Source organism: Synchiropus splendidus, chromosome 1 (genome assembly GCF_027744825.2).
Source record: "Synchiropus splendidus isolate RoL2022-P1 chromosome 1, RoL_Sspl_1.0, whole genome shotgun sequence".
In the NCBI taxonomy this organism is placed as follows: Eukaryota; Metazoa; Chordata; class Actinopteri; order Syngnathiformes; family Callionymidae; genus Synchiropus; species Synchiropus splendidus.
This window is the reverse complement of record NC_071334.1, coordinates 35,385,390-35,399,451: the sequence shown is the minus strand read 5'-3', so window position 1 is coordinate 35,399,451 and position 14,062 is coordinate 35,385,390. Positions and strand designations below refer to the sequence as shown.

Here is a 14,062-nt window from a genome sequence, read left to right as displayed (position 1 = left end):
TGTTTAAACTTTTTACCTTGTTCACTTTCGGACGTGTCTTAGGTGGCCTAGTAAACGTTTGGAGCCAGTCAGTCGTGGGTGACCGCCTGTGTCTGTTTTGGACAAGTGTATTGACATTTTTCTGCTGTCACCATCTCTGTTGAAGGTTTATTAGTGTTCTAGTCATGATAAGTTCTGAGAGTAAGAGAGTGACACATTTTTCAAGACCATACAAGTCTAGTTCATTGCCAATTCTGTATGTAATTTTGACTTCCTTTACATTCATTTACATTTTATTACAGCATACTATTTGGACGCAATTACACTGTACTTTACCACCACATTAAACCACATTCTACTGCTAATTTACGAACATGATATATTTTGCTGTACTAAGATTTGCTTAACAGTACACCATGGAATACCTCATGTCACCACACAAATGCTAGTATGGTACATTATATAATGTGTTTTATACAATGATTTGATTTCATGTACTTCACAATCCTTTGCTTTGGTAATACATGCTATCTTATACGTATACTGCTTTACAAAGCTTTATTAAACCACCCTTCATAATATACCTTCCTCAGTTATACTATGACTCTTGTAGTCAGTGACATGACACCGTACAGAGGAACTATGAAGCTGCGCTGCTCTCGTTAACTGTTCTGGTTTAATGATGTAACACGGACACATGTACAGTCTCAGCAGATGAAATTCTTTAACGTATCAAAAACAAATCTATAAAGTGATCTTGAAGCTTTGTGGAGGCGCAGCAGAGCCATCAGCAGAGGAAGGTGAGGTCACTCTTCCTGCAGCCCACCTGGCAGCACACGGTGGTCAGTATGTTGTTGATGTCTCGTCGACTCTGGGCCGAGTTTCTTCTGCTGCTCACGCTCTCCACGCTGTTCTCCTCCACTGCCAGAGGTCCTGCATGGATTCATTTACGTTACACACAGAGGTAAAGATGACAAGTAGATAGCAAGAGAGTGACGCATTCATCGAGACCATACAAGTTTAGTTCATTGCCAATTCTGTATCCGACTTCCTTTTTTTGTCCGCTCATACAGTAACGTGTACTTAGTGCATCCATCTTTATCTACCGTATCAGCCCTCCCAGTGTCAGTGTCTATTTACTGCCACATGCATTTTGGACCTCCTAGTGAACCTGCTTTCCTTCAGCAGAGTCTTTTTAGCTGTGGACTGTGTCACAGGCTTTTCAGGTTACCTGCCATATTTTTATTCCATATTTTAACTAGTCTTTCTCAAACTTTCAAATCTAAATGATTCCCAGTTCTCTCTCTAGTTCCATTTTCTTGCTTGTATTTGAGTTTCAAGTTCTACCAACTGAGTTTGCCAACTCAATGTTGAAGAGAGTATTTTTGGACCGACTAGGTATCGACTTGTTTGCGGTGCATTGATGAGTTTCTCTAATGGTCTCAGTAAATCAGGAAACTGGGAAGGAGCAGCATATTACTGTTGAGTCATTTGTCTTCTGAGCTGTCACTTTATTCGTCTTAATCAGCGCTGCCGATCAGCTAACTGGGTTTGTCTGTGTGGCTCACACAGATAGGTCCAGCCCGACTGAGGCTAATCATGATGTGTGTCCTGGTCCCGTCTAATGAGTCCTCACGATGCCTCCGTGGTTGCAGCTGACACACTTGTTCTCACACCCACTCAAGTGCAGGGAATGGACCCCAGCCTCGACACCCAGACCTGCATTCGTAAAGCATCGCTCAGTGTGCATGTGAACAAAAAAAGAGTTTTCAGTATTTATTTCAATATGCCACTCACTTCCATTCAAGAAGTGTGTATTTATAAATATGTATTTAAGATGCAACTTTTATGTGGTTTCCCTATGGAAATTCAACGCGAGTGACAAGGTGCTTCATTTATTTAAATAACACCAAATCAATAATAAAGCATTTTTTGTCTTCAATAAAAATACATCAATAAGTCAATTCAAAATGTTTTTTGTGCACATGCAGTATGTGTGATTTTTCTTATATACATACACACAATCATTTTAAGGCAAGAATCTATGTCCACCTAACACTTCTGCCAAAAAAGCTTGTTGTAGTTAAATAACCTTCAAAGCAAACAATATAATTTTAAAAAAAGGTTGTGCTGCATATCAGCCACCAATATAACAACTAGGAATACAAACCAAATCATTTAAGATTTTCAGTTATCTCTCTGTATACAATGACACGCCGGTTGACAAATTGAAATAAATAGAAAGTAAATTTTTAGATATCATCAGACAAACCTTTTGCGCATCATGTTATTTTACAGCGTTACAGTTTTTAAGAAACGATGGCTATCTCAAATGCTATATGTGAAAAATCACAATGATATGTTTTAACACTATTTTGCCTGTCCACTGTCATGTTTAAGATTCACGACAATTTCAAAAGGTAAATGTTCCTCACCCTCCATGTCTGAGTCACTGAAGAACCTCCTCCAGCGGGACCCGCCGCAGGTGTAGACCACAGCCCTCAGGAACTCTCGACCGCAGAGCTTCACCGTCTTAACATCAGCCCTCACCTCAAGAGCAAACACCACTGCGCACAAGACCAGAGGCAGGACTACCAGCGATCGCATCCTGAACCCGTGTCAGCGTCTCACAGAAGATGATCTGTGTCTTTCAGCACGTCGGGTCTCCTCCACTGTGGATCCCAGGACTTCCCCTCATTATATATCATCCACCACCTCCCCCACTCCAGACTCGGTCCCTGTGTCCGGTCTTCCCCACCATCTCCATGTTTAGAGTGTCAATCACATCAGACTCCGCCTCCTTGCTTAAGAGTGGTGATTGCTGTGACCTTTGCCTCCTCACAAGGCAAATGAGTGGTGACTCCCTGCTTTACTGCAGTTGTGGACGTGAAGAAGAGCGACAGACCCGGTGTTGACAGTCAATCAGTTGCTAAGGTTGGCAAACACTCAGCGAATCACTTGGGTCATTAATGGTGCTGAGCTGGGGGTCCCCCGACGATTGCCTTCTACCTCATTCAACATTACGTCTTGGCCTTTCGGACAATAAAGTGCACCCAGGACCGGCGATAATGGCCTGCAAGACGGCCACGATCATAACAACGTCTGTGTCTTTTCCAGGGTTTGTACAGTCAAGCTGCATTCTCTTGACTCGTGGTGATGCTGGTCTGTATTGTACACGCCACAGCAAACTGCACCACTCAACATACTGTACGATGCAATCCTGCAATACCACCAGGCAGTAAATCTCCATTGATAATACAATATGAGAGCCATATATATATTCTTTTACAGCTGAACACATCTAAAAGGAGCCAGATGCAGACATCGAGAGGACGACCTCTGGCTGACCCCCGCACTAGACTGTTCCTTTTACCTGCTTCCTGTTATGTTGTTATTTGCCAGTACTAAGCTAAACTAAGCTCACCAATTTCCCACTACACCACACTAGTGTATACTTTAATTCACCTCTCTCTACTAACTAGCTGGTATTTATCACAAGTACTATTGTGTGCTGAGCTTAACTGTATTCATTTACATTTTACTACAGCATACTATTTGGATGCATAATTACACTGTACTTTACCACCACATTAAACCACATTCTACTAATATTTGCTTAATAGTACACCATGAAATACCTCATGTCACTACACAAATGCTGGTATGGTACATTATATAATGTGTTTGATACAATGATTTGATTTCATGTACTTCACAATCCTTTGCTTTGGTAATACATGCTATCTTACACGTATACTGCTTTACAAAGCTTTATTAAACCACCCTTCATCATAATATACCTTCCTCAGTTATACTACAGTATTACATACTTGTATACATGCTACCCACCTACACTGTAATAAACCAGGTTTAGCTTTACTACATAGTCATAATTCTACTAGACTACACTTTCCTATTATACTACATGTACACTTCACTAAAGTTTGTGTACTTTTGTATACAGTACTATATATTTTATTAGTGTACACTTGTGATACTCTACTCTCTATTGTGCACTATGCAAACACTGTCCTATCTTATTGTTCTATACCATTGTCGTGTGATGATGTACTGTATGCAGGACTAAATAATGATACAATAGATAACACTACACTTTATCTAAGCCGTGTAATTGGGCTTCCCATCATTTTAAAAGTGCACAGGACGTCTGTGTTGATGAGTAGCTGTCCTCTGCTGTGGAGTGTAACCTCATCAGAGAGTGACGTCAATCGGGCACCATTTGACCTGCATTTGCTTTCTCTCACTGATTTCTGACTGGGATGTGAAGAGGTCACTGCAGAAGGACCTAAACTGACCTGACGTGACATCAGGCTGACGCCGTCAATGTGAAGAGGAGTAAGGTACCAAACTGTGAGTCTCCACTCCACCTTTGCTTAGCTTACCTTAAAAAACGTGTGTTCCATCCGAGCTAACTCAAATCCACACATTTCCTAATGGAATCAAGCAGCATGAGCGAGGTGAGGAAGCTTCAGTCTTCCACTCATCACAGAGAGAAATCAATTTGCTTCGATCTCATAACAAACTTCCTCTCCCTTACCGCACGTCCGACAGTCCTCCATGCATCTTCCCAGTGGAATCGATGCATCGTTTGGCTGGTTGGGGAAGTGGCAACTGGCCATGGGTGAGATGAAAAGTTTTGTTTTTCTGTCTCTCTGTCTTTCCTTCTCTTCCTCATTTCCATTTAATTCCTAATTTATTTCATTACCTTTAACCATTTCCTTCCTTCCAATCGCAATACTTACACTACACTCATAATTTTCGACATGTCATGAGTCTTCAACTCAAAGTAGGGATACGATGCACTGTTAAAGATGTGCTACAGTATGACATTTAGCCATCTGCCTCCTCACTGGGAGGTGGATTGAGTCTTATTTGTCCAAAGGACTCGAGAAAGAATAAGAGGAGAAAAATATGAATGAATGCTGTTGCTGTCATTCATAACAGCCTCATGTGACTGAAACAATTGATAGTAAGTAAATTAATTTAAACGGATGATGAGCCAGCGCATATCAATTTGACTTGTTATTGATCGTCCTGATTCCTCCTTTCCTTATTCTTGCTCTTGTCATTAAGGAAGCAGCTGAGCTGAGGGGATTGAAACATTCGACTATATTTAAAGGTCTACATGGATACTGTCAGTCACTAAATACCTGCTTTTTGCATGTGTAGTCCATAACATTATGAGCATATGGTTAACATTATGGACTGAGCTTATGATCTTGAAGCTGATGTGCAGTCTCTGACTATAAAACATTTGTTTAACATGATGTTTTTTCCAGGAAATCTCTACTTGCCTTAAGATGGCAGGATGGCAATATTAGGTTAAAAGCACAATGAGGAGAAGATACTATCCGTCTCTCCTTGACTGAGTGAAATTAGAGGCGACTCTCAGTCGCCATGACCACCAGGGGTGAATGATGAAGGGAAGAAACATAAATGACTGGCCAAGAAAACAAGTGCACATGTGTGCCCTCATCAGGACGCAAAACACCTGGATGTCAGGTGTTGGTTGGCCACTCAGACATTAGTGGAGTGAAATTGCAGCTGTAAAATCTCTAAATGAGCTTTTACTTCCACAGCTAAGGAGGCGAATGTCAACAAGGACGAGAATAAAATTTTATAGTTTGTCATGCGTCATAAAATCTCGTTGATCATGCTGTCAGATGTCACAGCTGTGAGCGGTCATTGTGTAGATCATGTGTTCAACTGAGGGGAAGAAAGGAAACATCACATGACCAGATATGGTTATGAAGACATTTCTTCAAGAAAAAAAAAACAAACCCAATACATTGAACAGGGGTCACCAACTCTTTTGCACCTGACATCTACTTCAGGGGCACAGTGTGACACGAAGCGCTGCCATCAATTTCCTTCAAAAATAACATGCAGGCTCCACGGTGCACCATATTACACACAATAGAAGATGAGACAAGATGGACGGATCATCTTAACCTATAAGCCCCTATATATATATATATATATATACATTGTGGTGAACTAACTTTCTGTCTTCTCAGGCAGAGGCAGAACACACAACCCCACTCACGGTGCTCATCTCAACACAGCAATTATAACAGAAGCGAACAATGAATCACAACACAGCAAACAGCAAACCTGCAGAAAACAACATAGTGATGCAAAACACATCCAATGTCACCCAGAACGCCCAAACAGACCGCTGCAAAGCATGCTGGGAAAACCCCTCAATTCCTGCTTCCCCAATACGCCACAGTATAGTACAATTCAATGTAGATATTTCAAGATATTGAGTCTGGTTTAGAACCATGTAGTAATTAAATTATTTTTAATTAACCGTGTTTTTTATGTATAAATCGACGTAACATTATCTTTCTGTTTTAAACAACAAAATAATAAACACGCTGAGTCGTTGTCCACTTCAACTGTGATTCCACTCCAGACCTGCAGTCTGCAGTGTTGAGCTATGACGCGACTCACCAGTTTGACAACATGGGACCATTTGGACTTTCTTGCATTTTAAAAACTCAATTTGCTGCATGCGCCTAAGTGTTGGAGCCATTTCACCCTTTTGTTTCGACCAGGGCTTCGTTTCTGTCTGAGTAAGTTTTGTTCGGTTCCCGTGCAATAGAAGGCATGAGGTAGCAGAGACGGCTAACTTAGCAGTGTGCTGCGGAAGTGAACCTTGTTCCTCTGAGCCCTTCTGTGTCACTTATATGTGTTTATTTTTAGTGGTCCGATAGACTTGTTTTTTATATTCTGTGGTGAATAGATAACACGAGATGGTCTTCACTCGAATGTGATGACCTTGAAATGTCGTGTGCACCCAGTCAATCAAAAGAGCCAGCATTTTGTGTGTTTTGTTTTTGTTTTGCTCGCTCCATGTTACTGAAAAGGTTTGAATAAATTCTCCCGAATGCTTTTTGAACCTTGATAAAATGTCAATGTAAGTAAGCGAATTAGTTCATTGTTCCTTTTAGAATGGCCTTAAATAGCCAATAGATTTTTCATGCTCAAACGCTTGAACAAACACGAAGGTGTCACGTGACAGAAGTGTCAACAGTACAGTATATGCATGTATCGGCATGCTTCTATTCGCCAGCATCATCAACTCATGCTTGTGATAAGGAGAGGAATGGGGGGATCTTTTTTTGTGAAAATGCTGTGATTGTCTCCTTCTCAGGTCGTCATGGAGCCTGTTTTATCTCAGGGGTGTCATAAACTCTTGCTCCGGCTCCGGTGGACATCCCTCCTCTCTTGTAGGACTCACTTTGGGTCTGCAGAACATGCCACCAGTACTTCCACCTGCACTGCCAGACCCATCAAGCCGTCTCTGCTGGTGTCACGGCTCTACCAGCCGTCCAACCTGCGAGATGTGGGTCAGGAAACACGGTTTCAAGGTGAAGTCACTTGTAAGAGCCAGAGACTGATGCTGCAGGCTGGGCTCATCCATCCCTCCAACCCTGGGTGCTACTACTACCTCCCGTCCACCGTCCGCTCCATGGAGAAGCTAGTGAGACTTTTTTTTAATACTACACCTCTTCTTTGTCTTAAGAATCTAAAGAAGCGCATTGTGTTCCAGGTGAGAGTGATCGATCAGGAGATGCAGGGGATCGGCGGTCAGAAGCTGGACATGCCAAGTTTATGTTCTGCAGATCTCTGGAAGACCAGTGAGCGCTGGGACCTGATGGGAAAAGAGCTGTTTCGCCTGAGAGACAGACATGGTTTAGACTACTGTTTGGGTCCGACACACGAGGAGGCGGTGACGACGCTTGTTGCTCACCAGACGAGCATCTCTTACAGACAGCTGCCCCTACTGCTCTACCAGGTGAAGAGGTGTTCGCTCATGGCAACTCGTATTATGTTGTGATTTAACATGTCGGCTACTGTCACCACTGCTTTTTTCCTCACTAGTTGCTGTATCTTTTCTTCACAACAGGTGACACGCAAATTCAGGGATGAGCCAAAGCCAAGGTTCGGTCTTCTGCGGGGAAGAGAGTTCTACATGAAGGACATGTACTCGTTTGACGAGAGTGAGGAAGCTGCCTTCAAGACGTACCAGTCGGTGTGCGATGCTTACGGCGCAGTTTTCTCGCGGCTGGGCCTGCGTTACGTTCAGGTACAGGCAGACACCGGTAACATCGGCGGGACACTTTCACACGAGTTCCAGCTGCCAGCTGACGTGGGCGAGGATCGACTCCTCGTCTGTGGCAGCTGCTCCTTCGCTGCTAACGTAGAGACCCTGACATCAGAGAGCATCCACTGTCCCAGCTGTAAGAGCGGAACTTTGGTGGAGTCCAAAGGTATCGAAGTGGGCCACACTTTTTACCTCGGCAAAAAGTACTCTCAGATATTCAATGCTGTCTTCACCAATGCTCACAACAAGCCGTGTGTAGCGGAGATGGGCTGCTTCGGACTCGGTGTGACCCGCATTCTGGCTGCAGCAATAGAGGTGATGTCTACAGAGGATAGCATCCGCTGGCCTGGTCTCCTGGCTCCGTATCAGGTCTGCATCCTGCCTCCAAAGAAAGGAAGTAAGGTGGACGCAGCCATCGTTGTTGCTGAAGATCTGGTCCACACTCTGGAAGACATGCTCCCTCACTTGAGAGGTGAGGTGGTTTTCGATGACCGCATACAGATGACAATTGGTAAGAGACTGAAAGACGCTAGCAAACTGGGCTACCCATACGTGATCATAGTGGGGCAGGGGGCCCTAGACGACAAGCCCATGTTTGAGGTCATCTGTCAACAGAAGAATGAAACTGTTTTCCTCAGTCGCGATGGGCTCTTGGATCTTCTGGGGAGAGTAGAAACTGTGTGAACTTGGGATTGTGTGGGTCCAGAAAAACATGTGAGTCAAATGATGATGTCATAAAATTTATTAAAACCTGTGGTCATCTTGTTTTGACTTTTTCATTCCCCATCAAAACCTCACCCAGACCAACCAAATGGAAGCAACTTGAATTTGAACATGAAATTTGACCAATAAGTGGATGCATTTTAATAATCTGTTTTTAAAATATACGGTAAAACAAGTTGGTCACTTTTGACTTTTGAGTTTTGACAAAGTATCAAGTGTTCATACATGCTTAAAGTTTAATGGGGATATATTTATTTCACCCAAACCGGGTTTAGCTTTTTGGAGGGTGCTCTAACGTTCTAAGGAAATGTACCACAATCACTTTCCATGAACACGACACCACTCTACGATGGGATGCATATGAATTAATTAAATCCCTTCAACACAATAATACAAAAATTGCATTTTGTAAAATTTAATGCCGTGTCATGGTGCTGCAATAAACTTATTCAAGGCCAATGAATATGATCATGATCATCATTGTTTTGAACTCACTTTTATTTTCGACGATCACGTTGTTTCACAGCCCTCCGTTATTAGCCACTGGAGGGCAGTGAACGGATGAAAGTGTTCTGTCGACGAACATTCAGTAACATTCACAAAGGATGTGCTGTACAGTGTACAACTAACTCTGTTTACCAGTATAACGATGAAGGTTAAATATTGTTTTTTAGATTTTATTTCAAATTCATCGACTTTCTTCAGGGCGGAACTATTGTGTCTGTGTGATTCTGCACGAGAGTGTTTCAGGGACGCACAGAGTACATGTGAAGTCACCACGCCGATCAGCTTGTTTATTTATCTTCAGGATTCTGCTTTGAAATTTCGCATTGATATCATTGTGTAGTGTCGACATAGTATCACATTTGCTCAAACAACGATTAAGTAAAGATGGCGACTCAGTGCGACAGCGACGACGACGACGGAATGGACGCGTTTATGGACAAATTCAAGAAAGAGAAATATAAAAATGCACTTAGCGAAGACAACTGGGAGGCGGTAAGTATAACACATTTCTACATTTTTTTTTATTCTGGATGGTTGCCCTGTTAATGGCGTTAAGTAGCGAGGGTTTCAAGCAGTGTTTTATTTGCAGGAGCTGGATAAAATACCAATATTTATGAAAGACGCTCCGGACGACTTCGATCCCAAAGAATATCCGGAGCTAGCTTGTCTGCAGGCCATGCTGCACGATGAAGACTGCACTCCTGAAGGTACATGCTTTGGTGATGTGGTCTGACGTTATTTGAGGAAATCACTTCATGTTGTCAAGTCGATCCGCACTCTGTTTGATCACCTGTCCACAGTCCATCTCCTTCAGCCCCCCTCCCGTTAACTGCGCTTTCTTCGATCACTAAATCTCCTCCAACCAGCCCCTCCTTCTTACTTCTACCTTACATTCCTCCCACTACTGTATGCCTTTCTGCCTCCACCATCCATCCATCCATCCATCCATCCATCCATCCACCCACTCTTTCTCTAGCCAAGCATCCTCCTTAAAAATGTGTCCATATCTTCTGACCATAGTTATCCTGTCCTCCACCTCACCTTCCTCCTGCCTCATCTCCCTGCACCTACACCATAATCCATCCATCTGTCTCTTCCCCTTATAATTCATCCATTTTATATATTTTTTTATTTTTTAATCAATGTCCATCTGATATCTGTCCCAATCTACAAGCACAGGAATGAATGAATGAATGACACATGGTGTAGTCCAATTTACACTTTTCTTTTTTGTGGAATGACATTCAACTTGAACATGTGGTGAAGTGGGTGTTTTTTTTCGACTGCTCCTCAGAACAAGCCGAGAACTTTAAAAATGAGGGGAATGCATTCTTCAAAGAGAAGGACTACAAAAAGGCGGTAGTGGCCTACACTGCAGGGCTGCAGAAGAAGTGCCAGGTCCTGGAGCTGAACACGGTTCTTCTCACCAACAGAGCTGCTGCCCATTTCCACCTCGGTGAGTCACTCATGTATGACCGGGAACCTCTCAAAGGGCACCGTCCTTCTAAACACCTGGTTTTGTGTTGTACAGGGAACATGCGCTCAGCATTCAACGATGCCGCGGCTGCAAGGAAGCTCAAACCGGATCACCTGAAAGCTCTGATCCGAGGTTTGTTTAAATTTAGTGTCACGCTTTTGGCAGCTACCTAGATGGGTACACTGAATGGTGTTTTAGCTTCGAATCACTTTATTGCGATTCAGCAAGTATTTCTATCTTGAAGAAAGAACTTCCTGAGGCTGGATTTGCACCTGTGACCATTTGCTGCGAATTGTCATTGCAGCCAGATTTATCAAGCTCTGATGCAGCCATGATGATGTATATTGTTATCAATGTCTATATTAAGGAGCACAGTGTTGTATCGAGCTACGCAGCTTTGTGGATGCTATCCAGTGGTGTGACGAGGGACTGAAGCTCTATCCCACCGACAGGAAGCTGCAGGAGCTGAGAGCAGCAGCAGATAAACACAAGGTCAGTCAGCACCCAAGAGAGGAGAATTTACATTGACAACTTCCTTTTTAATTGGTGTTTGTTGTCGTAGAGAGTGGCGGACAGAGACGCCCGCAAAGCCCGAGTCAAAGGGAAGAAGGTGCATGATGAGAAAGAGCATCTCCTGGCGGCGATAAAGGTAAAAACGTCAATTTGTCATTCTTCTTCATGTCCCTCACACATCCATGAACTTCATTGTTTGTCTTCCTTTCATCGCCAACATTCTTGGTCGAACACCGTCTCTCCTGCTCACATGCCCATTCAGGTTATAGAGCTGACTGTTTACTCTTGATTTCATTTGTGTTCAATAACCACATTTGATCTACTTACACACAAATGAGGCAAAACCTTGTGAAATGACTTGAAACCATGTGATCATCGCAAAGATATTTGTCATCGAAAAGTTCAACCAGAATCAGGTGCATAAAATGTATATAATTAATTTTCAAAACTGCTTCTACAGGTGCTTTCATCAACAGTTTTTACTTTCTTTATCATTTCTCCTCCACAGTTGTTAACCATCACAAATTTGCAGCTGTCAAGTCAATTCAGCGACACACTACTGCACCATATGTGGCTAATGTATTAAAACTGAGCGTCTCGTGGCCCTCATGGCCCAAAGGTGTAAAACAAAAAGACTTTGAGTGGCACTCTAGGAGGCGCTGGCAGCCCAATCATGGGCCTCGGCCCTATGGTTAAGAATCCCTGCTCTAAACCATACGTCATGACAGTGACCACGACTGTCCCATGCAGTTGTCTCCTCCTCTTCCACCCACCCAGTCCTCTTCACCTGTCCATTATTCTCATCTGAACCCTCACTAGTGTGGCCAGATTTAATGGAAACTAAACTCTTCAGGCTCGAGGCATCAAGCTGCTTCACTCGGCAAAACCTCGTCCGGTCGAGTCCGACAGTGACAATGAAGCGTCAGAGTTTGTCGCAGAGCTGAGTGTGGACGGGCTCGGGTGCAAAGAAGCCACCGGGGCTCAGGTCTACCTGGACCAGCAGGGCGCCCTCCAGTGGCCGGTGTTCTTCCTGTATCCGGAGCATCAACAGAGCGACTTCATCTCTGCCTTTTGTGAGAACAACAGGTGAGTGACGACCAGCAAAGCCTATATCATCAGTTTTTCTTAAATCTCCCCAAATGAAGAATAACTACTGTTCTACAGTCTGAATTTTGTTCCATCCATGCATTTTGTGTTTGTTCTCTCAGTTTCATCGACCACCTGGCTGTCATGTTTGGAGAGGAGCTTCCGCCGTGGGACGTGGACAGAAAATACAGACCACAACATCTTCAGGTGCAATGTCAACTGTATTTTATTTTATCTGTTTCAATTGTCATTTAGGGATTTCATCAGCGTACTGTAGTGGCCAGATAAAAATGATTGCCCGTTGCTTCTTTGTCCCTCAGTTGTTCTTTGAGGACGTGGAGAAAGAGACGCTTCACAGAGTCTGTCCAGAGTCGACACTTTTGGAGGTGTTGCAGCACAAACGGTATGTGGGTGTCACTTCTTTATTTGCCGACGGTTGTGAGACTAGCTGAACTGCTTTTTTATTTGGATCATTGTTTCATCTCAAGCCATTATTGTTACCATTCATATCTTTAGTTGGCTTCAGTCCTCGTGCGTGTGTTGGGGAGTTATGTTCATGCTGAGCTGGTCTGTGACTCACTCGCAACGAAATGATGATGAATGATGCTGGAGACGCATTAGATAGCGCGAGAACTCATGCGTCTTGTGGGCAAGACTGTGAGCTGTCCGCACGTCTGCTTGTGACTGTTATGAAGTCAAGATCAAATCTATTGTGCCATCCGCTTTACTCTGCTTCTTTCCTGTGTTGCCCATTGCTGCGGGGTGTTACACCCCAAATCCCTGCAGAAACCTCACTTGGGTGGTGGGACTCAATTACAATGATTCATCTTATTAATTACTGGTTTCAAATTCATTCATTGCATTTTAATATTTGACTCCATCTGTACCCGTAGTCATCAGGGCGGCAGGACTTTCTTTCATGTTTCAGTCTTTTTAACGTAACTTTTTTTAAACTTAAATTTGCCATTCATTGGTGTAATCTCATTTAGTCTCTTTCACCGTGGATGTTGTGGTTACAACCAGTGTAGGTACAAAGCTCAAGTAGATTATGAGACAACAGTGTTTCTCTATCCTGACCTTCTATCCCAGATAATAACAGCGGCCGTTTTCTTAAAAAATGTCTGCCATTGTTTGTCAGAAGAGGTTCAGGCTTGGATTAAACACTGGCTCCTGCATTGTTTTGTGACTCAGTTATATAGAAAAGTCTGTACAGCTCCATGTTGTGTCATGTCGATGCCAAATTCTCGTCTCGTCTCAGTCATTGACCGCATGGTCACACCCTCGCTGGCATGTATTTACGGGACGCATCTGATGACCTGCTCTGGAATGCTGTTGACATGTTATGTCATCAACCAGGGCAGTGGAATGAACATGAGGGGTCGAGTGTAACTTTTCACCTTCTCCTTGTGTCAACAGGTTCTTCATCAAGGCGGGGACGCCGAGCTTCATCGTTCTGGTCGACGGCTCGGCGTTCAGCCGGAAGTTTTTAACAGGAAAGAAAATAAAGTGACAGAGAATTTTAATCCTTCATCAACATGTGGTTATTCTCAGCTGAGTCCCAAAGCACACACTCAGCGAGACAAGGTCTCGAGTGAAGGACAGAGAGGAAGGCAAGCGCAAGAGAGGGAACACTGAGCCTGTGA

The 14,062-nt window shown here is 43.4% G+C and overlaps 3 protein-coding genes across 3 annotated transcripts; 2 read left to right on the top strand and 1 right to left on the bottom strand.

Moving 5' to 3' along the window:
- Nucleotides 1-766: 766 nt before the first annotated feature.
- insl5a (insulin-like 5a) lies at nt 767-2,586 on the bottom strand. Its single transcript, XM_053853756.1, has 2 exons — nt 2,415-2,586; nt 767-912 (listed from the first exon to the last, which is right to left on the bottom strand). The coding sequence occupies exons 1-2, from the start codon at nt 2,584-2,586 to the stop codon at nt 767-769; spliced, it is 318 nt and encodes a 105-aa protein (XP_053709731.1).
- A 3,844-nt stretch (nt 2,587-6,430) lies between these two features.
- pars2 (prolyl-tRNA synthetase 2, mitochondrial) lies at nt 6,431-9,138 on the top strand. Its single transcript, XM_053853753.1, has 4 exons — nt 6,431-6,578; nt 7,160-7,489; nt 7,559-7,804; nt 7,916-9,138. Exons 2-4 carry the CDS (start codon nt 7,166-7,168, stop codon nt 8,795-8,797), a joined length of 1,452 nt encoding a protein of 483 aa, XP_053709728.1. The 5' UTR covers nt 6,431-6,578; nt 7,160-7,165; the 3' UTR covers nt 8,798-9,138.
- Nucleotides 9,139-9,500: 362 nt separating this feature from the next.
- ttc4 (tetratricopeptide repeat domain 4) lies at nt 9,501-14,053 on the top strand. Its single transcript, XM_053853754.1, has 10 exons — nt 9,501-9,835; nt 9,933-10,050; nt 10,638-10,799; nt 10,875-10,952; nt 11,188-11,312; nt 11,383-11,469; nt 12,187-12,419; nt 12,542-12,626; nt 12,740-12,822; nt 13,836-14,053. Exons 1-10 carry the CDS (start codon nt 9,728-9,730, stop codon nt 13,927-13,929), a joined length of 1,173 nt encoding a protein of 390 aa, XP_053709729.1. The 5' UTR covers nt 9,501-9,727; the 3' UTR covers nt 13,930-14,053.
- The last annotated feature ends 9 nt before the right edge of the window (nt 14,054-14,062 follow it).